Source organism: Drosophila obscura, unplaced genomic scaffold (genome assembly GCF_018151105.1).
Source record: "Drosophila obscura isolate BZ-5 IFL unplaced genomic scaffold, ASM1815110v1 contig_192, whole genome shotgun sequence".
Taxonomy (NCBI): domain Eukaryota; kingdom Metazoa; phylum Arthropoda; class Insecta; order Diptera; family Drosophilidae; genus Drosophila; species Drosophila obscura.
In genome coordinates, this window is record NW_024542781.1 from 597,943 (window position 1) to 622,107 (window position 24,165).

At 49.4% G+C, this 24,165-nt stretch overlaps 7 protein-coding genes across 9 annotated transcripts; 5 read left to right on the forward strand and 2 right to left on the reverse strand.

Annotated features, from left to right (window-relative positions):
* The first annotated feature begins 6,381 nt into the window (after positions 1-6,381).
* Positions 6,382-8,537, forward strand: LOC121404275 (pyruvate kinase-like). 3 transcript variants are annotated; one of them, XM_041593641.1, is made up of 4 exons: positions 6,382-6,432; positions 6,749-8,138; positions 8,205-8,361; positions 8,427-8,537. In XM_041593641.1, exons 1-4 carry the CDS (start codon positions 6,397-6,399, stop codon positions 8,437-8,439), a joined length of 1,596 nt encoding a protein of 531 aa, XP_041449575.1. In that variant the 5' UTR covers positions 6,382-6,396; the 3' UTR covers positions 8,440-8,537. The 3 variants fall into 3 exon arrangements, with proteins under 3 accessions (XP_041449575.1, XP_041449573.1, XP_041449574.1); XM_041593639.1 differs by lacking the exon at positions 6,382-6,432 and adding an exon at positions 6,631-6,660; XM_041593640.1 differs by lacking the exons at positions 6,382-6,432; positions 8,427-8,537 and adding an exon at positions 6,631-6,660 and having other exon boundaries at positions 8,205-8,365.
* Positions 8,538-9,405: 868 nt separating this feature from the next.
* On the forward strand, positions 9,406-14,118 carry LOC111073021 (phosphoinositide 3-kinase regulatory subunit 4). The gene is made up of 9 exons (XM_022365138.2): positions 9,406-9,626; positions 9,685-9,871; positions 9,928-10,388; positions 10,449-11,034; positions 11,090-12,100; positions 12,167-12,380; positions 12,441-13,080; positions 13,141-13,755; positions 13,822-14,118. The coding sequence occupies exons 1-9, from the start codon at positions 9,529-9,531 to the stop codon at positions 14,048-14,050; spliced, it is 4,041 nt and encodes a 1,346-aa protein (XP_022220830.2). The 5' UTR covers positions 9,406-9,528; the 3' UTR covers positions 14,051-14,118.
* A 351-nt stretch (positions 14,119-14,469) lies between these two features.
* Positions 14,470-17,381, forward strand: LOC111073022 (G2/mitotic-specific cyclin-B3). The gene has a single exon (XM_022365140.2). It carries the CDS (start codon positions 14,762-14,764, stop codon positions 16,487-16,489), a length of 1,728 nt encoding a protein of 575 aa, XP_022220832.2. The 5' UTR covers positions 14,470-14,761; the 3' UTR covers positions 16,490-17,381.
* A 1,042-nt stretch (positions 17,382-18,423) lies between these two features.
* LOC111073024 (calcium-binding protein P) lies at positions 18,424-19,629 on the reverse strand. Its single transcript, XM_041593642.1, has 2 exons — positions 19,210-19,629; positions 18,424-19,053 (listed from the first exon to the last, which is right to left on the reverse strand). The coding sequence occupies exons 1-2, from the start codon at positions 19,601-19,603 to the stop codon at positions 18,548-18,550; spliced, it is 900 nt and encodes a 299-aa protein (XP_041449576.1). The 5' UTR covers positions 19,604-19,629; the 3' UTR covers positions 18,424-18,547.
* Positions 19,630-20,145: 516 nt separating this feature from the next.
* Positions 20,146-20,780, forward strand: LOC111073025 (basic salivary proline-rich protein 3). Its single transcript, XM_022365146.2, has one exon. The coding sequence runs from the start codon at positions 20,177-20,179 to the stop codon at positions 20,657-20,659; it is 483 nt and encodes a 160-aa protein (XP_022220838.2). The 5' UTR covers positions 20,146-20,176; the 3' UTR covers positions 20,660-20,780.
* Positions 20,724-22,097, reverse strand: LOC111073023 (RNA-binding protein 12). The gene has a single exon (XM_022365141.2). The coding sequence runs from the start codon at positions 22,012-22,014 to the stop codon at positions 20,953-20,955; it is 1,062 nt and encodes a 353-aa protein (XP_022220833.2). The 5' UTR covers positions 22,015-22,097; the 3' UTR covers positions 20,724-20,952.
* Positions 22,098-22,375: 278 nt separating this feature from the next.
* On the forward strand, positions 22,376-23,246 carry LOC111073000 (keratin-associated protein 19-2). The gene has a single exon (XM_022365105.2). The coding sequence runs from the start codon at positions 22,764-22,766 to the stop codon at positions 23,163-23,165; it is 402 nt and encodes a 133-aa protein (XP_022220797.2). The 5' UTR covers positions 22,376-22,763; the 3' UTR covers positions 23,166-23,246.
* The last annotated feature ends 919 nt before the right edge of the window (positions 23,247-24,165 follow it).

The following is a 24,165-nucleotide window of genomic DNA, read 5'->3' on the forward strand; positions in this document are numbered from 1 at the left end:
ATTTTTAGCTGCCGAAACCGACTTTGTTCGAGATTTCAGTTTACGTAAACGTGTGTGTGCCATGTATTCACACATACTGTGCTTGTGTGTGGGCTCTACAATTGTTGGCCGCTTGAATTGGTTTTTCATTTTGTTTTGAGGGCTGATGTGATGTAGCGACCTATTCAGGGCCGAATCAACCCTCAACCGGGCCCTGGACAACCATCAATCTGGGGCCCTCCTTTATTTTGTATTTTTCTCAGTGGCTATTATATTTTCTATTCATTATTTGGAGTTTTGTTTTTCAACAAAATTTTTCTGTTATTTCTAGGAGGGCCCTAGGCAACTGCTAATCCGGCCCTGGACCTATTCCAGTCGTAAGACTTCATATTTTCTTGGTGTGTTCTGTCGCTTTCTGTTGACGAAGCCGAAAGCAGAGGCAAAGGCTAGCCTAAAAGAGAACCGCGCGCCCGTCGCAACATCAGCTTTTCAAAACAAAACGAAAAAATATTTTATGAACCGCTTCGTCAATGCCTCAACCCGCGTCGAGTCGAGTGGCTATTATATTTTTTTACTCATTATTTGGAGTTTTGTTTTTTCAACAAATTTTTCTGCTAGCCCTAGGGGGGCCCTAGGCAACTGCTTGTCCGGCCCTTCATATTGTGTTGGTGTATTCTGTCGCTCGACTCGACGCGGGTCGAGGCATTGCCGAGAGCAGAGGCAAAGGCTAGCCTAAGAGAGAATGGAAGAAATGCCCCGCGAGCCCGTACCATGAAACGTCAAACGAAAATTGAACGAGCATTTGCTCCTCGTGCAACATCTTTGTATTGCATAGTCTTTGCTTCTACGCAACGATAAAATCCTGAAGAGACCTTATTTACATTTAAATCTAAAAAAATTGTTTTAAAAATGCTTAACAGCTTATAAAAGCTATTTGCAAATTTTACAAGCTAATCCACTTTTAAAAATGTCACTTTATAAAAGTCAAGCCTGAAAAAAGCTAAAATGACAGCACTGCTGCGCGTTTTTGCAAATGGCGGCGCTGCCAATTTCTTATAAAAAGGGGAGTGCAGTCGAAGCGAGCCGTCATTTAAAATACATTTTTGAGCAATCAACTGCTCATTGTTCACAGTAGAGTTGGGTAAAGAGTGTTCACTTTACTGAACAAGTTCAGTTGCTCACTTTTAAGTGAGTGAACAACTCGCTCACTTTGCTCAGTTGCTCATTTGTTCACTCAGTTGTTCACTTGCTCACTCAGTTGTTCACTTGTTCAGTTGTTCACTCAGTTGTTCACTTGTTCAGTTGTTCACTCAGTTGTTCACTTGTTCAGTTGTTCCCTGTTCAGTGGTTCACTCAGTTCAATGCTTTGTTTTTCAAACATTTGTTAATTTTCCCCAGTTTATTTTTGTGGTTCATTCGAAATACATACAAATAGATGTACATATGTATGAATAAGTATGTTTAGCAAAACCCCCCACCCAAATATTAAAGAATATCGAATAACAATACATAAAAGTAAGAATCCCTCTCTACGCAGCAAAATTGTCTAAGTCTAATGTCATATGGCTAAAAGTAATTTTGTCTTGTGTATCGCAGAGTAATCTTGAACAGGGAACAACTGAACAAGTGAGTCAACAGGGAACAACTGAACAAGTGAGTGAACAACTGAACAAGTGAACAACTGAGTGAGCAACTGAACAAGTGAACAACTGAGTGAACAACTGAACAAGTGAACAACTGAACAAAAATTGAGTGAGCATGTTCAGTTCACTCAGTGAAGTGAACAGCTCATTTTTGTTCACTCACTCATGAGCAACCCAACTCTAGTTCACAGCACAAATACTTCCGAAACTTTCTGTCACACAGACAAACCATCGCCAACCAAACTTTCGCTCCAAAATTAGAAAAGAAAAGTACAAACAATCGGTCGATCGATTCTTGCCAATGAGGCTGAACAGCAGCCAGTCTACTGCTCCTGGCCTGCCTTCGGCCAGCTGTTTCAGATCCTCCGTCTTCAGTCGGAGGCCGAGTTTCTTCAGTTCGCGGAACGAGAACACCTGTCAGTTCAGCAGCCGATGAGCTTCAGCTTCAACTTCAGCTTCTGCGCCATTAGGTCCTACGGCAGGCGGCACAGGGACGACGTACGGTGCATGTCGTCCTCCCCGTCCGCGTCCACCGCCAGGCAACATTGCCAGCAGCAATTCTTGTTGCAAGGAGTGCGCCCGTGACAGCTCCATGCTTGTGGTCATATACGCGGGCATATTCAGCAAAAATGCCCTCCTGCCAATCCCTCTTGCCTATGGCGCCTTGTCCTTTCTTGTTGTTCCTGTTGTTATCCATTGTTGTTATCTAAAAAAAAAATAAAAAAAAAATGTATAAGTAGAGTAGACATAAACGCAGTAAATGTATGCATATGCTATGTATTATGTATACGTATTCCGTACACTGCAGAAAAACAAGCGGCGTATCGTATTTATATATACGTATATATGTATTATGTGTATATGTACATACGATACGTAAATACGTGTACATAAGATAAGTAAATACAATACAAATAACTATACATTACCAGTTTAAAGTTTCGTTGCTTCTTTCGCTCCAAAATTAGAAAAGAAAAGTACAAACAATCGGTCGATCGATTCTTGCCAATGAGGCTGAACAGCAGCCAGTCGACTGCTCCTGGCCTGCCTTCGGCCAGCTATTTCAGATCCTCCGTCTTTAGTCGGAGGCCCAGTTTCTTCAGTTCGCGGAACGAGAACACCTGCCAGTTCAGCAGCCGATGAGCTTCAGCTTCAACTTCAGCTTCTGCGCCATTAGGTCCTACGGCAGGCGGCACAGGGACGACGTACGGTGCATGTCGTCCTCCCCGTCCGCGTCCACCGCCAGGCAACATTGCCAGCAGCAATTCTTGTTGCAAGGAGTGCGCCCGTGACAGCTCCATGCTTGTGGTCATATACGCGGGCATATTCAGCAAAAATGCCCTCCTGCCAATCCCTCTTGCCTATGGCGCCTTGTCCTTTCTTGTTGTTCCTGTTGTTATCCATTGTTGTTATCTAAAAAAAAAATAAAAAAAAAATGTATAAGTAGAGTAGACATAAACGCAGTAAATGTATGCATATGCTATGTATTATGTATACGTATTCCGTACACTGCAGAAAAACAAGCGGCGTATCGTATTTATATATACGTATATATGTATTATGTGTATATGTACATACGATACGTAAATACGTGTACATAAGATAAGTAAATACAATACAAATAACTATACATTACCAGTTTAAAGTTTCGTTGCTTCTTTCGCTCCAAAATTAGAAAAGAAAAGTACAAACAATCGGTCGATCGATTCTTGCCAATGAGGCTGAACAGCAGCCAGTCGACTGCTCCTGGCCTGCCTTCGGCCAGCTATTTCAGATCCTCCGTCTTTAGTCGGAGGCCCAGTTTCTTCAGTTCGCGGAACGAGAACACCTGCCAGTTCTGCAGCCGACGCGTGAAGCTGCTGGCTACAGTATAGCAGCGCAGCTCTATGGAAGGATGCCACTTCTTGAGGATCTCTGCCACGGATCGCACATCACAGTATGTGTCGCGACGCGAACGGGGGTTCAGGGTGAGGTCCTCGTTCTGCAGCCATTTCCCAAGGCGAGCGCGCTCGTTGTAGTTCAGTTTGCGGATGCTCGGCATTGCACTTACTCGATCCACAGATCGTTTTCCAATTTTGATAACTAATTTTGCAGTATTGTGGGTGTACGAACCACCAATCAACTGCACGATACTAAAAAACAACACGTACAAATTGTTGACGGCAATTTTGTGACTTTTTCTGTTAGCCTTAGGGGGGCCCTCGGCAACTGCTTGTCCGGCCCTTCATATTTTGTTGGTGTATTCTGTCGCTCGACTCGACGCGGGTCGAGGCATTGACGAAGCCGAAAGCAGAGGCAAAGGCTAGCCTAAAAGAGAATGGAAGATCTACGCCGCGCGCTCGTACCAAGAAACGTCAAACGAAAATTGAACGAGAATTTGCTCCGCGTGCAACATCTTTGTATTGCATAGTCTTTGCTTCTACGCAACGATAAAATCCTGAAGAGACCTTATTTACATTTAAATCTAAAAAAATTGTTTTAAAAATGCTTAACAGCTTATAAAAGCTATTTGCAAATTTTACAAGCTAATCCACTTTTAAAAATGTCACTTTATAAAAGTCAAGCCTGAAAAGAGCTAAAATGACAGCACTGCTGCGCGTTTTTTCAAATGGCGGCGCTGCCAATTTCTTATAAAAAGGGGAGTGCAGTCGAAGCGAGCCGTCATTTAAAATACATTTTTGAGCAATCAACTGCTCATTGTTCACAGCACAAATACTTCCAAAACTTTCTGTCACACAGACAAACCATCGCCAACCAAACTTTCGCTCCAAAATTAGAAAAGAAAAGTACAAACAATCGGTCGATCGATTCTTGCCAATGAGGCTGAACAGCAGCCAGTCGACTGCTCCTGGCCTGCCTTCGGCCAGCTGTTTCAGATCCTCCGTCTTAAGTCGGAGGCCCAGTTTCTTCAGTTCGCGGAACGAGAACACCTGCCAGTTCTGCAGCCGACGAGTGAAGCTGCTGGCTACAGTATAGCAGCGCAGCTCTATTGAAGGATGCCACTTCTTGAGGATCTCTGCCACGGATCGCACATCGCAGTATGTGTCGCGACGCGAACGGGGGTTCAGGGTGATGTCCTCGTTCTGCAGCCATTTCTCAAGGCGAGCGCGCTCGTTGTAGTTCAGTTTGCGGATGCTCGGCATTGCACTTACTCGATCCACAGATCGTTTTCCAATTTTGATAACTAATTTTTCAGTATTGTGGGTGTACGAACCACCAATCAACTGCACGATACTAAAAAACAACAGATACAAATTGTTGTCCGCAATTTGGTGCCTTTTTTCGAGCTGCGTATACTTTGGATGTCGACAGAATTGTGAATAATAGATTTTTGTTTTCCAAACCAGTGACAGCCAATTGGGAATGGGCAGAGTGGGTGGGGGTGGGAAATAAAAACAATATATAAAAATAAAGGATGTTATCTTTTCTCATATCTCCTAAACTAAAATTCTCTTCAAAATAAGATTCGCTAAAGCTCTGGAAAATTTTCTATTAGATGTGTACATTTATTTCATTCAGAGCGTTCATAAAATATTTTTTTAATTTTGCCATCTCTTTTCGACAGAGTTCCCACTGTAAATACACACAATACAAACAAATAACAACTTTAAAACCAAACTCGATCTATTCAATTGTCGTGTGAGTCGCTTCTGGGGTCGCGACTCTACTTATACCCGTACTCAGTCAGTATATACATTTTTGTGCTTTTAATTTCTTGGAATTTTAAAATAAAAAAAAAATTTACATATTACATTTTTTTGCTACATCTGTTATCTACATATACATATTCAATGTATATTCTACATCTAACATATAGATTATACGTGTGCGAGCGAGAAAGAGAATGAGTGGTTGGTTTCCTGCTGCAGGGGGAGGGGAAAGCAACAGAAAATAAATTTCTTCATTCTGGCTATTATTATGATCCGATCTGATTCAGATTCGGCAGTCTGGTAGATATGGGCATTCTCTACGATACTGCGTTTTAGTTTTAGTTTTATCGTATCTTTAAAATTGTGCCTGCCACAGATTTTCGTTCTTTGTGGAGGCGGAAGGGGGCGGGGCGAAATTTTGAAATACATTTGTAGCAGTGTGATATCAGATGAGTCTGGAAACCAAATTTGGTTACCCTAACTCTTATAGTCTCTGAGATCCAGGCGATCAACAAGACAGACAGACAGACATGGCTATATCGACTCGGCTATTGATGCTTATCAAGAATATATATACTTTATGGGGTCGGAAACGTTTCCTTCTCTGCGTTACACACATCCACTTTTACCACAAATCTAATATACCCCTTAACTCTTTTTTGAGTACGGGTATAAAAAGTTCTCTGCTGCCGCATTCGAAAATTTTTCCTCGTCCTGAACAAAGCAGTCGGCGGCATACACAATTTTAGCCTTATTTCGGGTTGCTTCTGCTTTTGCTGTCTCCGTTTCTGCTGTGCGTGTGCCTGTGCCTGGGACTGCCTTTCGTGTTGCAAAATATTCCAACTGTCGTTTGTTCAATACTGCTGCTAACCAAGTAGGCAACAATATGGTGAACGTAACCATGTACGATGAGGCGCCCAAGCTCAAGGTATTTGAGAATTACTTTACTCTTCCCCAGCCCAACGCCAACCAGTGTTAGTGTCAGGGGCGAGAGTGTTGTTACGTTTTTGGTCCATAAATATATTATACAAAATTAGACATTACGTGCATGTACACATAATCAGGCAACTGGCGGCGGCCCCGATATCAGTAGATTGCCAAGAACAGACGAAAATTAACGAATTATGCAACGGTTTCGTTGCGGCTGCAGCTGCGAAAATGTACGAGTAGTCGCCTCCCTCGTCTCGGTCTCGGTCGGCAGAACTGACCTTCGGCGATGCAGTGCCAGCGTCAGCGCCGATGCAAGAACGCTCTTCCGCCCACGGGCGGCGGCTATCTTGCGCACTCTCACGCTTTCACGCACCATTCACAGCACATCCATCCAGTTCAAAACGTCAGATATGAAAGAGTTATCAGAATTATCACTCATTAAGATGGGGGTGTTTCGGGTAACGAATGCCGATAGGGAATCGCGGGAACAGTCCTTGCATTTTCACTAATCCAATCTGTATCCGTGTGTCTTTTTCGTTCTTGCAGCCTAATCAAGTACCACAAGACATGGCAGCCGCAGCTGATACCCAACTGGAGCACATGTGCCGCCTGCAGTTCGACTCGCCCATTCCCCATGTGCGTCTGTCCGGCATCGTGTGCACCATCGGCCCGGCCTCGAGCAGCGTCGAGATGTTGGAGAAGATGATGGCCACCGGCATGAACATTGCCCGCATGAACTTCTCGCACGGCTCCCACGAGTATCACGCCCAGACGGTGGCCAATGTCCGCCAGGCGGTGAAGAACTACTCGGCCAAGCTCGGCTACGAGCATCCCGTGGCCATTGCGCTGGACACCAAGGGACCCGAGATCCGTACTGGTCTCATTGGTGGCAGCAGCACCGCTGAGATCGAGCTGAAGAAGGGCGAGACGATCAAGCTGTCCACCAACAAGGACTTCCTGGAGAAGGGCTCCCTAGAGGTGGTCTATGTGGACTACGAGAACATCGTGAAGGTTGTTAAGCCCGGCAACCACATCTTCGTCGACGACGGCCTCATCTCTTTGGTGGTGCGCGAGGTGACCAAGGATACGGTCGTCTGCGAGGTGGAGAACGGCGGCGCTCTGGGCTCCCGCAAGGGTGTGAATCTGCCCGGCGTGCCGGTGGATTTGCCCGCCGTGTCGGAGAAGGACAAGTCCGATCTGCAGTTTGGTGTGGAGCAGGATGTCGACATGGTCTTTGCCTCGTTCATCCGCAATGCCGCCGCTCTTGCTGAGATCCGCAAAGCGCTGGGCGAGAAGGGAAAGAACATCAAGATCATCTCGAAGATCGAAAACCAACAGGGCATGCACAATCTGGATGAGATTATCGAGGCCGGAGACGGCATCATGGTGGCCCGTGGAGATTTGGGCATTGAGATCCCAGCCGAGAAGGTGTTTCTGGCCCAAAAGGCCATGATTGCCCGCTGCAACAAGGCCGGCAAGCCCGTGATCTGCGCCACCCAGATGCTGGAGTCCATGGTGAAGAAGCCCCGCCCCACTCGCGCTGAAATCTCTGATGTGGCCAATGCTGTGCTCGATGGCGCTGACTGCGTCATGTTGTCCGGCGAGACAGCCAAGGGCGAGTACCCCCTGGAGTGTGTCCTGACCATGGCCAAGACCTGCAAGGAGGCCGAAGCTGCTCTCTGGCATGCGAATCTGTTTGCCGATCTGGTGAAAGGCGTAGCCGTCTTGGATGCTGCTCATGCTACGGCCATTGCTGCCGTTGAGGCCGCCACCAAGGCTAAGGCTGCCGCCATTGTGGTGATCACCACCAGCGGAAAGTCTGCCTCCCAAGTGAGCAAGTACCGCCCACGCTGCCCCATCATTGCCGTTACCCGTAATCCCCAGACGGCCCGACAGTCCCACCTCTACCGTGGCCTGGTGCCCCTCATCTACAAGGGTAAGTGTACACATCCCTCATGTACCCTCACATGGCACTGATAGTCATCACTTTTTTTGTGCGCAGAGCCAGCACAGAACGACTGGGTGAAGGATGTGGACCAGCGCGTCCAGTTCGGTGTCCAGGTGGGCAAGAAGAACGGCTTCATCAAGACCGGTGACGCGGTCGTCGTTGTCACAGGCTGGAAGCAGGGCTCCGGCTTCACCAACACCATTCGCATTGTGTAAGTGTCGGCATTAAGATGCAGTGTAAACGAAGTCCCAACTAATCTCTAAATTCTGCTTGCAGTGCCGTTGAATAAATCTTGTCGCTGAGGAAGTACCTAGATGCGTCGCAGGACCAGGGTCATAGACGCCCTCGTACTTCTTGGGATTCCTTGCACTGGCACTCTGATCCGGTGTACTCAAATATCAGCAGACCGGCGCCGATGGTGAAAATTAGGAACTCGCCCAGCAGATTGGCCCCCAGCTCGATGGCCATGGCATCGTTCAGCGGCGGAACATTGGCAATGGGTTTGCTGATCTGCTTGATGGCCAAAACACCAAGTTTGGCCCCCGGAAAGACGCCGATACTGGCTCTCTCAAATTACTTTCCTTGGCTAGAAATTATACCGTTAAAGTATTTACAAACTACACACCACTTCAATATTCTTGTATAAATCGTGATACATATATAGAATTTATAGCACCAAAGCACGATTTTAAAAATGCACATCCCGCGGACTCGTTTCAAATGCGATATTTATATCGATACTATTATCGCGAACAGCTGTTATGGTGCGCAGAAAATTAACATAATTAATTCGTGGTGAATTCCCCTCTTTTTCGTGGTGTGATTCCTTGAACCTTATTATGTAAACAATCCAATGAAAAAAAGTTCTGAAAAATGGCCAGTCTTGTAGAAAATTGATGTATGGTGTATGATGTATCGGTTAAAATTGTTTATTTTTTGGGCTGAGAGGGCCAACTAGCTAGTAATATTAAACTGAATATCGAAATTGTGGAATACGACTTCAATCAATAAAATAGAACGTTATCCCATTTTCGACCAGGGGCGTATTTAATATATCCACGAAGTTTATGTAACTTTAACATATTTTACGCATTACAGGGGAAAGATGTCGGTGGTCATTTTTGTTTTGTAAGTACAGAGGAGGATGGAGCTACAAGAAGCATTTGCAAACAGTATTATTTTCCACGGTTTAACTCATCTTTTGCTCATCTTATTAAATAGAGGGGTGTTAAGTGGGTTAAGTCTCGTTTGCATCGCCTGATTCCACTTGTTATCGCGAACAGCTGTTATGGTGCGCAGCAAATTAATAATAATTGCAATTGTTTTTCCGTAAAATTCGTCCCAATCTTTGGCACAACGAGGTGCAAGGGCCAATAAAATGGGCAATCAACTAGTTGGCATTGCCCCTTCACAGATCTATGCGGTGGAACACTATTTCTCGGGCCAGTTTGGCAGTGAAATCACATTCAGCTCCAAGTGAGTATCTGTTGATGGAAAAAGACACTGCCATGTTGACAAATTCGTTCCGTCGTAGCATGGGAAGTACACGTTTCTTCAAAGTGGCCAAGGCAAAGACCGAGGAGGGTCTGATTGTGGTCAAGGTGTTTGTAAAGCATGATCCGACGCTACCGCTGGAGGATCACAAGGAGCGGCTGGAGGGCATCAAGAAGACTCTAACGCTGGCAAATGCTGTCAACTGCCTGCCCTTTCAGCGGGTGGAGGTTTGTCCATCAATCTCAATTACCTGAGTGCCCCGCTTAACTGTTAATTGTTGCAGCTCATCGACAAGGCGGCCTACATAATGCGAGAGTACGTGAAGCACAGCCTCTACGATCGCGTGTCCACACGCCCCTTTCTCACGGTGCTGGAGAAGAAGTGGATCACCTTTCAGATTCTGTGCGCCCTCAACCAGTGCCACAAGCAAAAGATTTGCCACGGCGACATAAAGCTGGAGAACATATTGATCACCTCCTGGAACTGGATTTTGCTCTCGGACTTCGCCTCGTTCAAGCCCACATATCTGCCGGAAGATAACCCGGCCGATTACACGTACTTCTTTGATACGAGCAGACGGCGCACTTGCTACATTGCACCAGAGCGCTTTGTGAAGACCCTGGCATCGGACGATGATGGGAACAATGGCAACATGTCGGTGATTCATACGGACTCGATCATTCGCCTGGCGCCCAGCTATGCGGGAAATACTCTGCTCCCTGCCATGGACATATTCTCAGCGGGGTAAGTCATTTGACGATCCGAATGGGGGGGAGGAGACACTTATTCATGATGATTTCATAGCTGCGCCTTGCTGGAACTCTGGACCGAAGGAACGGCTCCCTTCGAGCTCTCACAGCTGCTGGCCTATAGGCGGGGCGAGCGTGATCTTGTGGAGAAGCATCTGGCTGGGATCGAGAACGAGAGGCTGCGCAATCTGCTGGCCTCCATGATTGATATCCAGGCATTAAATCGAAAGAGCGCCGAAGACTACTTGGATCAGGAGCGGGGGCAGCTGTTCCCCGAGTACTTTTACTCGTTCCTTCAGTCCTACTTGCAGATGTTCTCCTCGACTCCCATCATGTCGCCGGATGACAAGATCCAATGCCTGCACAAGGACATTGGGCATTGCATCAAGGTGCTGACCCAGGCGCAGGACCTGTCGCCCGAAGAGGATGAGCACGATGCTGAGCAGGAGAAGAAGGATCCCACAATGTGCGGTCGTCTGCCGCCAGAGCACGATGGCCTCATATTGATCATCACGGTGGTCACCTCTTGCATTCGGGGTCTGAAGCAATCCAACACGAAGATTGCCGCCTTGGAACTGCTGCAGAAGCTGTCCAAGTACACCACATCGGAGACTATATTGGATCGCATATTGCCCTACATTGTAAGAGGGTTTTTGAGTCATGTGTTTTCTGTTATTTCACGCGCTTGCTTTACAGCTGAATCTGGCCCAGAAGTCACCAGCCAAGGTGCAGGTTCAGGCCATCGAAACGCTGACTGCCTGCCTGAGCATGGTCAAGGACATTCCACGCAGCGATGCCAACGTCTTTCCCGAGTACATTCTGCCCTACATCAGCGACTTGACCAGCGAGTCGAGTGCGGTGATTGTGCGCGTGGCCTTTGCCCGGAACATAGCAGCGCTGGCCAAGAGTGCCGTCTACTTTCTGGAGGAGACGCAGCGCAACGCTCCGAATGAGATGCCCACGCCACGCTACGAGGCGGAGCTGAATGCCCTGCATGACATTGTGCGACAGGCGGTGCTCAGTTTGCTGACCGACTCGCAGCCCATTGTGAAGCAGACGCTGATGGAGTCGGGCATTTGCGACTTGTGCGCCTTCTTTGGCAAGGAGAAGGCCAACGATGTGATACTCTCGCACATCATGACCTTTCTCAACGATGAGGACAAGAACCTGCGGGGAGCCTTCTACGACAACATTGCCGGAGTGGCCGGATATGTGGGCTGGCAGGCATCGGACATATTGGTGCCGCTGCTGCAGCAGGGATTCACGGATCGTGAGGAGTTTGTCATTGCCAAGGCCATACGGGCCGTGACCATTCTCATTGAGCTGGGCCACATCAAGAAGCCCGCTGTCACGGAGATTGTCAAGGAGACGGCCTGCTATCTGTGCCATCCCAATTTGTGGGTGCGTCACGAGATCTGCGGCATGATTGCCACCACGGCCCGCAACCTCAGCGCCATCGATGTGCAGTGCAAGATTATGCCAGCGATTGGAGCCTTCCTCAAGGTGCCGCTCATCCAAGTGGAGAAGGCGCACATTCTGCTGGACTGCGTGCAGCCGCCCATACCCAGGCAGATCTTCGACAGTGTGCTGCGCTTTCAGGACATCCATCATTTCCTAGGCGCTCTCGAGGATCGCGCACGAGTACGCAGCCAGACAAGGCACGGGGCCCTGCCCCAATACGAGGACATGGGACAGACGCTGCGGAATGTGAGTGATATTTGAAGATTAGTCTCTTAATCTTTGTTAATAATGACAACCTCTTCTAAATGTTAGCTCTTCCGGCGCCTCACTTCTGAGGGACTTACCGACCTGATTGAGATGCAGCTGCTGGCCATGAAGCCCTTCTTGATATCCCTGAAACACAAGGCATCGCAGGATCTGGACGACACCGCCTCGGGCAATGGACGCATTGTGGTCAGCCGCAAGCAGGTGGCCTGTCATGAATATCCGCTGGCGGACAAGGCCATCAAAATGCCAGCCGAGAACCGTATGACCAGAAATCCTAGAGTTTCCAGCGGAATTTTCATTGATTCTTATTCCTTTGCAGGATCCAGCGAGGGCCATGCCCCGGCCATGGTGTCGCCAGCCTCGGACGCTGTGGCCACTCCACTGGGGCCCGGAGGAATGGGCGGAAGTCCGGCTACTGGCGGTATGGCCTTGGGCGTGCCAACCACTACCGTCAGTGCGGCCACTTCTTTGGGGGAGTACACGATGCCGGAGCGCAACTGCTGGCTGGAGCGCTCATCAGAGTGTCGCAAAGATCTGGAAACGCTGACCCAGAAGATCAAGAGCCGCTACAATGTGCTGGCCATCTCCCAGCGCTGCAGCTACGACAAACTGGTGACGCCGTATCCCCCCAACTGGCGTCTCAATGGCACCCTGGTGGCCCATCTGCACGAACATTCCGAGTCTGTAATCAAGCTGGCTTCGCTGCGTCCCCACGGCTCGCTCTTCGCCAGCGGCAGCATCGATGGCACCGTGCGGCTGTGGGACTGCAGCAAGCTGAACGGCAACCAGGGCATCAACAAGTCCCGACAGGTGTACTTTGCCAATACCCCGATCTATGCCCTGGCCGCCTGTGATAGCGGACAGTCCCTGGCCGTGGGCGGCAAGGATGGCAGCCTACTGATGATGCGGATCGATCGCAACTCGGCCAAGATGACGCTGCAGCAGGCTCTGGAGCAAAAGTAAGCATCAGGGTGGATTATCCCGTGATATATGCCATAACCGGATGTCTCTCCTTCCAGCGAACACAACGATGGACCCGTGGTGGACATGCATGCCTATGACCAGGCCACACAGAGCGTCATCGTGTATGCCACGCTCTATGGCGGCATTGTGGCCTGGGACACGCGCATGCAGCACAGTGCCTGGCGTCTGCAGAACGAGCTGCGACACGGGGTCATCACCACAATCTGTGCAGATCCCACCGGTTCCTGGCTGGCCACGGGCACCAGCGGCGGCAAGCACATCTGCTGGGATTTACGATTCCGTCTGCCCATTGCAGAGATAAAGCACCCGGCCGATTCGTGGATCCGAAAGGTGGCCTGCCATCCCACGGAGCCGTCGTATCTGATCTCAGCCTCGCAGTCGAATAACGAGGTGTCCGTGTGGAACATCGAGACGGGTCAGCGACAGACGGTGCTGTGGGCCAGTCCCGCTCCGGTGCTGACCAACACCAGTCTCAATGATCCGGCCACAACGTGCGGCATCCTCAGCGGAGTTGTGGATGGAGCGCCTTTCATTCTCACGGGTAGCTCGGATCAGCGCATCCGCTACTGGGACATTGCATCGCCAAAGAACTCGTCGCTCAAGGTGCCAGCGGCCAATGATAATCTGACGGATGTGGCATTCAACTACAGGTGAGTGACCAGCATTAATGGCATATGTCTTCGTTGCTTTATTTAAATCTCTCTGCGTTGTTTCAGTGCCCGGCTGATTGACGGCAGCCAGGTGATTGAGGAGCAAGTCATTTCCATGGGCACCGGGGAGTCCCAGCAACTTCGCACATCGACGGAGGAGAATCCCCGATCCGGGCCAGACATGCCCACGGCCAGCCATCGGGACGCCATCACGGATCTGCTCATGTGTAAGGACAAGGGCCAAATTTACATAGCGTCGGCATCGCGCGACGGTGTCATCAAGCTGTGGAAGTAAGCGCCCGCTTATAGTATTTAATTATTCAACTGTGATTAGCCTAATAAACTGCAATATGTGTACCCGTGTACCCTATGCGTTTAATTTTAATTATTCAATCATTAAATTAAACTCGGCCATAATGTGATTTTCAAAATAAAACGCCGTTTGGTGTCGCTTATCGCACAAAAGTACCGATTTATTTTGCAATTTAGCCTTGTGCATCGATGACAATAAAAATAGAGTCAAAAGTCACCTGCACATCTGATTTAACAACGTGAAACAACAGACAAATTGTGCTAATTTTCGCTGAACTTAAAAAGGTGGTGCTTGTGACATATCCCACAAAATTATCCATATTTATATATTCGCCAGATCACCCAAAAATATATTGTCAAAGACAAATATATATCGATACATTGATATCTGCAACCCTACCAAGACGCGTCTGGTCTGGCGCTGTTTTTCGATTTTCTCGTATTCTTTATCTTTTCAAGCGCCGTTATGATCAGCGGCGGCCAAGCGTCATACTCCAGGTGAAAAAAGATTATTAGTGAGTTTGTGTGACAACGACGCCTTGAAAACAACAAGAAATCACATCGTTGTAAGAAAGCCGACCCGAAACAGTATCTGAAACGTGCCAAGGACTAAGCAACGCTACAAGTAACAGCGCTAAGCGAGACTCTGCTGGAGGACTAAAAGTGACAACAACAAAACACAGGCTTTTACAAAATGGCGCCGACAAAGGCATCCACCCGGGCCACCGCAACCAGTCAGGCGGCCATGAACTCGCTACTCGCCATGGGGCCCACGGGCGCACGCAAGGGCCTGAGCCGTCGGGCCGCCAACAACAACAATTGCAACATTGACCCCAACGTGGAGAACATGCAGACGCGGGGCAAGCGCAAGGCCGACAACAGTCCGATCAAGAACGAAAAGATCAAACGCTCTGCCCTGGGCAACCTTACCAACAATGTAAAGATCATGACGCTGCATCAGGGCGAGGAGGATGCCAACCAGCAGCTGGTGACCAAGAAGCCCACGGCCCAGCAGCTGCAGGCCCTGCTAGATGCTAAGAACACTGACAACCTGAGTATAAATGTGTTTGCCACCAACAAAATCATGACTCGCGCCTCAACCAAGACAGATGATGCAGTGGAGAACTGCCACAAGGTGTTGGACAAGTTCGAGGAGGCTCTGGCACGCCCCAAGCTGCGCCCGAAGGCAGTGGCCAACAAGAAGACCGTTTTGGGGGAGGTCCCCAATGCCAATGCCAATCAAGTCCAGATTCCCGTCTTGCTGCCTCCCATGCAGAGTCTGGCCGCTCCCCAAGCCCCAGGAGTGGTCATCAAGCCGGTGCGTCGCATCTCCAATGACTTCAACAAGACTGAGGATAGCCTATACATGTCTGCCCTGGAGGACGTCTCCACCTGCGACTCGATGCGCCTCTCGGGCAACTTTGAGGCGGCGCGTCGTCGTTCTGCCAAATTTCAACAAAAGACTGAACAGCCCCTTTTGGAGGCTGCAAAAGCAGCTGCCGCTGCTGCCTTGGCGCCGGTGGTGCCGCTGCGCCCCGTCCCACTAGATGTGGAGGACTTTGACAAGAAGAACTGGGACGACCCCTTCCAGGTCTCGCACTACGCCATGGACATCTTCAACTATCTGAAGACACGCGAGCCGGAGTTCCCCATCGACGATTATATGCCGAAACAGATCCACCTGACCACGTGGATGCGGACCCTGCTGGTTGACTGGATGGTCGAGGTGCAGGAGACTTTCGAGCTCAACCACGAGACCCTTTATCTGGCTGTGAAGATCGTGGACCTCTATCTGTGCCGCGAAGTGATCAACAAGGAGAAGCTGCAGCTTCTGGGGGCCTCTGCCTTTTTCATTGCCTGCAAGTACGACGAGCGCCAGCCACCCCTGATCGAGGACTTTCTGTACATTTGCGACGGGGCCTACAACCACGACGAGCTGGTCAAGATGGAGCGCGAAACGCTGCGCGTCATCAACTACGATCTGGGCATTCCCCTTTCCTACCGCTTCTTGCGTCGCTACGCTCGCTGTGCCAAGGTCCAGATGCCCACTCTGACCCTGGCTCGCTACATCCTGGAGCTCTCACTGATGGATTATGACACAATTGGGTTCAGCGACTCCCAGATGGCATCGGCCGCCCTATACATGGCCCTGCGCATGCACGCCGGCGTCGCCAATCTGGAGCAACAGACCTGGACCTCGACTCTGGTGCACTACACGGGCTACCAGCTGGCGGACTTTGCCGAGGTCGTGCCCGTCCTGAATGCCGGACTCCATCGCAAGCCGCGGGCCACCATCAAGACGATACGCAACAAGTACTCGCACAAGATATTCCACGAGGTGGCCAAGGTGCCTCTGCTCAGCAACCAGGAGCTCTTTCAGAACAACCTCGATCTGGAATTGAACGCGAGCAATCTGTCGTAGGACATAGGACTCAACTACTAGCCAAATTAATAACGAGCAGCACCAAGATACGCTTCAGTTAGGCACTAAGACGCTTCAGCCCCAAAAAAAAAACCAACAAAAAAACAGCAAAACCCACCTCGAAAAAAGACTAAAACGAATCCACCCTACCCCCCATCCTTTGACCCCACCCATTCCCTCTCCCTGCCACATTCTCACAAGAGTTTATATATTTTATTTTATTATTATTGTGACCTTTGCATTATAATCATGTGTTTGCATTGCATAAATATTATGTTAAGATCGCTCGCTGTTCTATTTATGTTTTACTGTTCAGTTTATTCTATATCCTATCTATTTTTATCAAGCCGAGGCAGGAAAACTAAACCCAAACCCATTACATTGTCCCATCAGTCAGCAGTCCCCCCCCACCCAACCGCAACAAATTATGTTTTTATTTTATGATGTAAGATATTCCAGCATTTAATAAACTTATATCGTAAGCCACCAAAGCAGACATGGATCCGCCATATGAATTATGCATTCCTAGGACAACTCTACTAACAACTAACAGAGGCACGGGTGTCCTGTACAACCTGGAAACGCGCACCGCTAACAGAACCATCAACCCTCATTGCATCCTACTATGTGTATTCTTATGTATGTATATTTATATGTTGTTAATGCTGCTGTTTTTTGTTTGTTACGCCATTCATGGACTCGTCTGGTCTCCCTGCTCCCTCCTCCCCTTAACTAACATGCAAGCACCAATACGACACGTCATGAATGATGATAACGTTGCATTGTCATTGTCCAAATATTGAACTAGTTATGTATGTAATCGCACTCCATGTTATGTATGTACCCCAAGCCAGAATACCAATAAACATTTACTATGTGTCCGTTCGAAAAATAACCAACTAAATGTGTCGCCAATGCGGGTGGTCATGGATTAATCTGTGTGGAGTCGAGAAATACTCAAACTAAAATGTGGAAATGCTTGATTCTGGCTACAGTCTATGGTAAGCATAATCTCTTATCGTTTTCTTTGAACCCAAACTAAACTGTTTCATTTCTTTTGTATCCATTGATCAGCTGAGATCTCTACAATACCTACAGCTGGTGCTGCAGCAAGAAGTCTTCAATTAAGGGTGAGTACACAATCTTCCATTCTCTATTACATTTTGGCAGCTAACTTGCTATCCCTTAGGTCTTTCTCCAGCCATGAACATGAACAGCTGATGGCGGCGGCAAAGGACATTAAACTCTCTCCAGAAATAGGTTCGATCCGTAACAGGTAAAACTATCACCCATAATCTATGTGTGTCTCTTTTGTGTGTGTTCTTTCTATTCTCAGTTCTGGTTTCCTTTGGCTTCTCTGATTTTGGCGCGGTCGTCTGTCATTTTAGCGCCAAAATTTGTTAAGGATTTGCGCGGCAGGCTGCGCATGCGCCGCAAGACATCAAGTCGGAGGGTTCTTGGTCCTTGGTTCCCGTTCCCGTTCCAGTCCCAATCCGCTGCACACATAACCGATTTCTGTCGCTGCAATTGAGACGAGACTAAAAAGGGCACCACCGTCGTTCTGTCTGTCTGTCTGGCATGTCCCTCAGTGTGTGCCTCTGACGTTGATTTTCTACCACCTTTCTTGGTCCTACGGCTGCGCTGCGGCTGCGTCTTGCCTTTGTGCCGCTCCCTTTTTGGCAGCCTGCCCATCAGGTAGCTCCCTGTTCCTGTTCCATTGTGTCCTTCGTTCTCTCGCAACAAATAAATAAATATGTTGTGTGCAAGCATACAACAACTCGTCCATGTACTACGTACTTATGTATGTACATGTATCTATGGAGAGACGAAATGAATGCATGTTGCTTTATTTCTTTCCGGTTCGGCCGCTACGGATCTGTCCTCCTCAAGGTGCAACTGGGAACCGGGCAACATTGCTAATTACTTTGGTTGGGTGTGTGGTAAAATCAAGTTTATTCAGAGCCAGAGCAGACAGACGGACTCACACAGCTGTCCCTTGCCACAGAGCTTCCCACTTATGACTACGACTCTCCTCCAGATTGTGCCTTGCCTTCCATTTCAAAAGGCCGGTGAATTGAAGGCGCCATTGTAGCCGCCCCCGTAACCGCTGCCATACCCGAAGGCATTGTGGTTGTTCAGGACATCAAAGGGGCCCTTGTGAACGCCATCCTCCTTGTACTCGGTGTTCATGGAGAACCTGTGGTCCCAGTGCTCTGGATCTCGGGCATCGTGCGATGGGTAGCGGCTGTGGTGTCTGCTGCTCTTGTGAGGGTTATAAGGCGCCGAATCACCAGCTCCAGCCTGAGCAGCTGCCCCAGGATGGACTACCACTGGAGGGCCGCCCGGAGCTCCTGGTGCGTAGCCAAAATATGCCCCAGGCTGCGGATAGCCGGGGAATTGAGGCAGATAAACTCCAGGATAGGCGTAGCCGGGAACTCCTGGCTGTGGATAGGCGTGTCCGCCTGGCTGTGGATAGGCCTGTACTCCTGGCTGTGGATAGGCGGGTACTCCTGGCAGTTGGCCTGGAATTCCACTGGGATAATTAACCGGAGGCTGAGGCGAACCTATGGCAGGGTAGCCAGGAGACGGGTAGCCAGGAGACGGATATGTTCCAGACGGAAGCCCTTGCCCGGGATACGATCCTGACTGTGGATAGGCGGGTACTCCTGGCAGTTGGCCTGGAACTCCACTGGGATAATGAACCGGAGGCTGAGGCGAACCTGTGGCCGGGTAGCCAGGAGGCGGATAAGTCCCAGCCGGAAGCTCTTGCCCGGGAAACGCTGCAGGACCCTGTGATCCAGCATAGCCGATAGAATTGGAGCCACCTGCTCTCGGAGTGTATCCGCCCTGCTCGTGCCCATGTGGCTCATCGATGTCGTCGCTGCCGTAGCCCGCACCCGGCTGAGTGCTATCCGGATACAGATTCGAGTTGAGATTGGCCCGCTGGTGGTGGCGACTGCTGCGGATGCCTCCAGTCAGCGTGGTAGCCAGGTTGAAGTTGGTTTCCTCATCCTCGCGGCTCTCGTCGCGACTTAACTGCGAGGCCTGGCTGCCGACGGTCAGGATCAGGGCCACAATCAGGGCAACGAACGCGATTTCACTCCTCCAGGCCATAATGTCACGGCAAGACTAGGCCGCCAAAGCTCTCAGCGCGTGTATTTGAAGCTCAAACAGAGATCGAATGAGTCTCGGGCGAGTTCGTGTTTGGGGTTATCAATGAGGGGCTCAATGGCCTGATAAGAGTGCTCATCATTGAGTGTTTTCAAAGCTGAATGAGAGGAAAGAGTAGAATGAAAGTTTCCAAACATTGCTTGGGATATTCCCAATTATAATCTCTCGAAGCACATATCTTTAAATAAATGGAGACCTATGCTAATTTTCTATTGATTGAGTCACAACATTAATGGGAATATTCCCTATAATTTCGTATATTCCTCACCAGCATATATCACAAACCGATGGGATCGACTTTATATAAAGGGAGAGGAGAGCTTTCTCAGACGACCTTGTTTACTACTTAGACACCCAGCGGAATCAGCATTGCTATATGTATATACTCGTACTGGTACTCGCACTTCGTTCCAAGGTTCTTCTACTCCGCTCCGAGTGCTTATCGCCATATGCCGCAGTCTATAAAAGATCGCGCAGAAGTCGGAGAAGATCGCAAATTCTACTGCGCACTCAAAGATGCAGCTGGACGCTAGACTGTCTCTATCTATTGTCGTGCTACTCCTCGTGGGGGCAGCCAAGGCTCGACCCACTTTCGACAAGATTGCGGGGGCTCTGATCGATGTGCTGGATGATCGGCCACAGTACTACCCTGCACCGCCACCCCCAAGGCCGGGATACGCCTACGGACCGGGTCCACTCATTCACGAGGGCTACGATCAGGGCTACGACTACTACTACGGAGGAGGATATGGCCATGGGTACCAGCAGGGGCCGCCACCAGGAGCTTACGGCTATTATCCGCCACCACAGCGACCGGCTCCGTCTGCTGGCTACTATCCGCACAGGCCACAGGAGCCCTATGGCCATCCGCACAGGCCACAGGAGCCCTATGGCCACCCACACAGAGATCGGGGCTACAGTCAGGGCTATGGAAGATCAGTCGGACCAGTTGGAACACCACCTGCATCCACTGGCGGTTACAAGCAGCGGGGCTACTAGCGTTCGCCTGTGACATAAGTGCTCCCCCACTCCCACTCCCCTCCCCACCAATCTTCCCACCTTCCACCTTTCCATCTGTTTGTCAATGTGTAATTTATTAAATTGAAATTCGTGAATCTTCGTCAAGTCAAGAGTAAGAGTCTGAGGCTGGGTCTTTGTGCTTGGGCTCCCGAACCTGTTTACAGATCACCGATCCGCTCGCACAAAGACGATCTTGAGCCCCGCTGGGCGCTATAAATATTCAACAGTTGTAATTGTTCTACGGAAGAATCTAGCCCCCCCACCCCCGGCTCTCATCTCCGCTCATCGATGTTGTCCGTGCGGATCTCCTGGCTGGCTTGCGGACGGTGAATGTACAGTGAAGAGCTGGGGAAGATGATGTCGCGCAGCTGGGAGGCCTCGATGGAATGCCGCGATCGTGGCGGCAATGGCCTCACCGTGGGCAGTGGCGGAGGTAGAGGCGTGGTCTGCGGCGGCAACAGCGGCGGACGATTGGTGCCTACGATGAGAGTGCTCTCTGTGGTCTGTGCCGGTGGTCGAGGCTGGAATGTGGGCTCCACTACGACTGGTTTGGGTGTCGTTGGAGGAGTGACGATGGGCGACGGTGGTATGGTTGATCCTTCGCCATTTGGATTGTCCCAATTTGTAGATACATCGGTGGGATTGGGTTGATTGTAGTCAGATCCTGTTAAGGGGTTCATTTCTCCGCCATCACCCCATTCTGGTCTTGGTGGTGGTCCCATTGCTCCTCCACCCCATTCTGGTCTTGGTGGTGGTCCCGTTCCTCCTCCACCCCATTCTGGTCTTGGTGGGGGATTCATTGGTCCTGGCCCAGCTCCCCATCCTGGTCTTGGCGGTGGACCTCGTCCATTATTGAATCCTTGTTGATTATTATTGCCGCCGCCTCCCCATTCCCAGCCTGGAGGCCAGCCAGGTGGAGCTCGTCCATTATTGAATCCTTGTTGATTATTATTGCCGCCGCCACCCCATTCCCAGCCCGGAGGCCAGCCAGGTGGAGCTGGCTGTCGAGCAGCATTAGCAACCGATGAAGACCAGCGTCCGCCCATACCATGTCCATGTCTGGGCTGTCCGCCCATGCCCTGCCATCCTCCGACGCCCTGCTGCTGTTGTTGAGGGTAAAAGTTGTTGTTGTGGTTGTTGTTGTTGTTGAAGCCATGGAGGATGCCGTTGAGTGCTCTTAATCCGGGAACCTGCGCCACCACGCTGAGTCCTGCGGCAGTGGCAACGGCCGCGACATTGCCAACCGAGGTAAAGGCCAACTGAGCGCCGCACGTACGGTTCACGAGCCAGGCGAGGCAGATGATGGATAGAATAGAAACCGAAGATCGCGTCATGATTGAGTTTGAGTTGAGTTGAGTGGAACGACGAATCCGACGATCATCCAAGCACTGCGACAGGCGGATTCTAACTGTGGGGGGGAATTTTTCCGTCATATGCGATAATCGTGGATGCTTGAGCGGTCACCGAATACCTGTCTCCGTCTCTCGATTGGCGGTGCGAGAAGAGAGCCCGAGAGCCCGAGCCCGAGAAGAGAGTTTGCTCGCTCTCTAACGATCATCGTGGCGATAATCTTCATAAACAAACAAAAACCAAAAAATACATCCACTCAAGCGTTAAGTGATTCGTCTTAGCTGCTGCTCTTGCTGCTGCTGATGATCTTTGAATGTTATTGCTGTGTGGATGTGGATGGGGATGTCCGCTGTCCGGTGTCTACCGAACTACCATTCGTTTGGCTTGGTCTTCCAGTGCGTGGCGCATGGTGGTGCGTGCCCTGCATGCTGATCGTGACAATTCGTCTCATATATATTCAGCATAATCCATTGAGTCGCAACACTGACCAGTGCGAGCGTGGCCTGGCCCCTGATCTTCCAGAGATCCCGACTGTTTTTTATGGGAATACTGTACGAAAAAGAAACCATTTAAAAGCGCTAGACCGCAATGTGTCACCACCATCTCCATCGGCATAATCGCTCATCAGATCAGATCCCAACTCCGTTGCGAGGGTATAAATAGAGGAGCACTGCGTAGATCGTGGCCAGAACTAGAAGCGATCCGGGTTAGAAGCGCACACAGAAAAACCATCATGAGAATACGAGTCCGAGTTCCCCTGTTGATGATCCTCACGCTACTGATCGCCAGCTGTGTGGACTGGAGCAGTGCCTTCTTCCTAAAGGGCTGGAAGAAGTCAAAAGGATACGGAGGTGCTCAGAGCTATGGAAGCTATGGAAATTATGGGAACTATGGAAACTATGGATATGGTAGCTCAGGATATGGAAACTACGGCTATGGGAACTATGCTGGTGGCTATGGCTATCCAACGTATCAGTCATACGCAGGTTATGGCGGTGGCAGACGCCCCAACTCTGGCCAACGCACAGGACGCACCTACTCGGAAATTGCCCGAGTCCTGAAGCCCGATGGCTACGTGGGTCTTGGGGGCAGTCGTTTCCTGCCTCGTACCCCATTCTCAGTCCTCTGGGGTTGATCATTATTTAGGTTTTATTTTTTAAGCAATATTATGTATCATCTGGAAATAAACAGGGAGAGGAAGAGAGAGAAAGTTCCATCTACTAATTGGATATGCCAATTAATTATAACTTAATCGTGTTATGTGTACCACTTGAGCGAAGCTGTGATTCGCTTTTATAGTCTATAGAAATTTATGATCACTCACTCGCACTCCAACACCAGCCCCGGCCAGCGTTCATCAGCGGAACGTGACGGAAATGCGAATGAGCGATGTCGTGCCTCCGTTTTGGATGTTTGCAGGTGGATTGGATTGAGCCCCCTGCTGCTCATTCGGTTATTGGGATAGTTGCAGTGCATTCCCCTGGATGACACCTAAAGACCTTGAAAGCCAAGATCTGTCTGGTAATTCCATGGAACTTTACACACTCATTTCAGTTGCATTTCCAGCTGGAACAATTCATTGAAATGATTCGAATAACTCCAACGATCTTGAAAGCTAAGATTTTAAGACTTAAAACTAATCTATCAACTATTCGTATAGTAATGGAGATACAAAAGAAACTTTTGAAAATTCCCACAAATCTTGTTCTAATTTTTTTAGCAATGTCAGAGAACACCTTATTAAGCAAGACATTTTTGTTAACCGAGTGACTTACAGATATTTCCCAGGCCCCGAACTGAATTATTTTTAATGATTTTAATGACCCGAAAGTGGTGTGTAGTGGAGTCGAATCATCTGACTGGAATCATCATGGCATACAAGTGTGGTATATATAGCCTCCGATATGTAAGTACCCATTTAAGTAGCCATGATTCAGGCTGAGTAAGTGAATCAGTTGCTAGGACTTCCCCCCGTGCGCACTGGCAGCATTGAGGAAGCGAAAAACCGAAACCAGATCTGAAAAGATCTCGAGCCAAAGCTGACATTACAGGAAGGAATAGTGGAAGAGTCGATCCATGTTATGCTGGCATCGAATGTTTGCACCAGACATGCCAATTGTTTATGCAAGAATTTG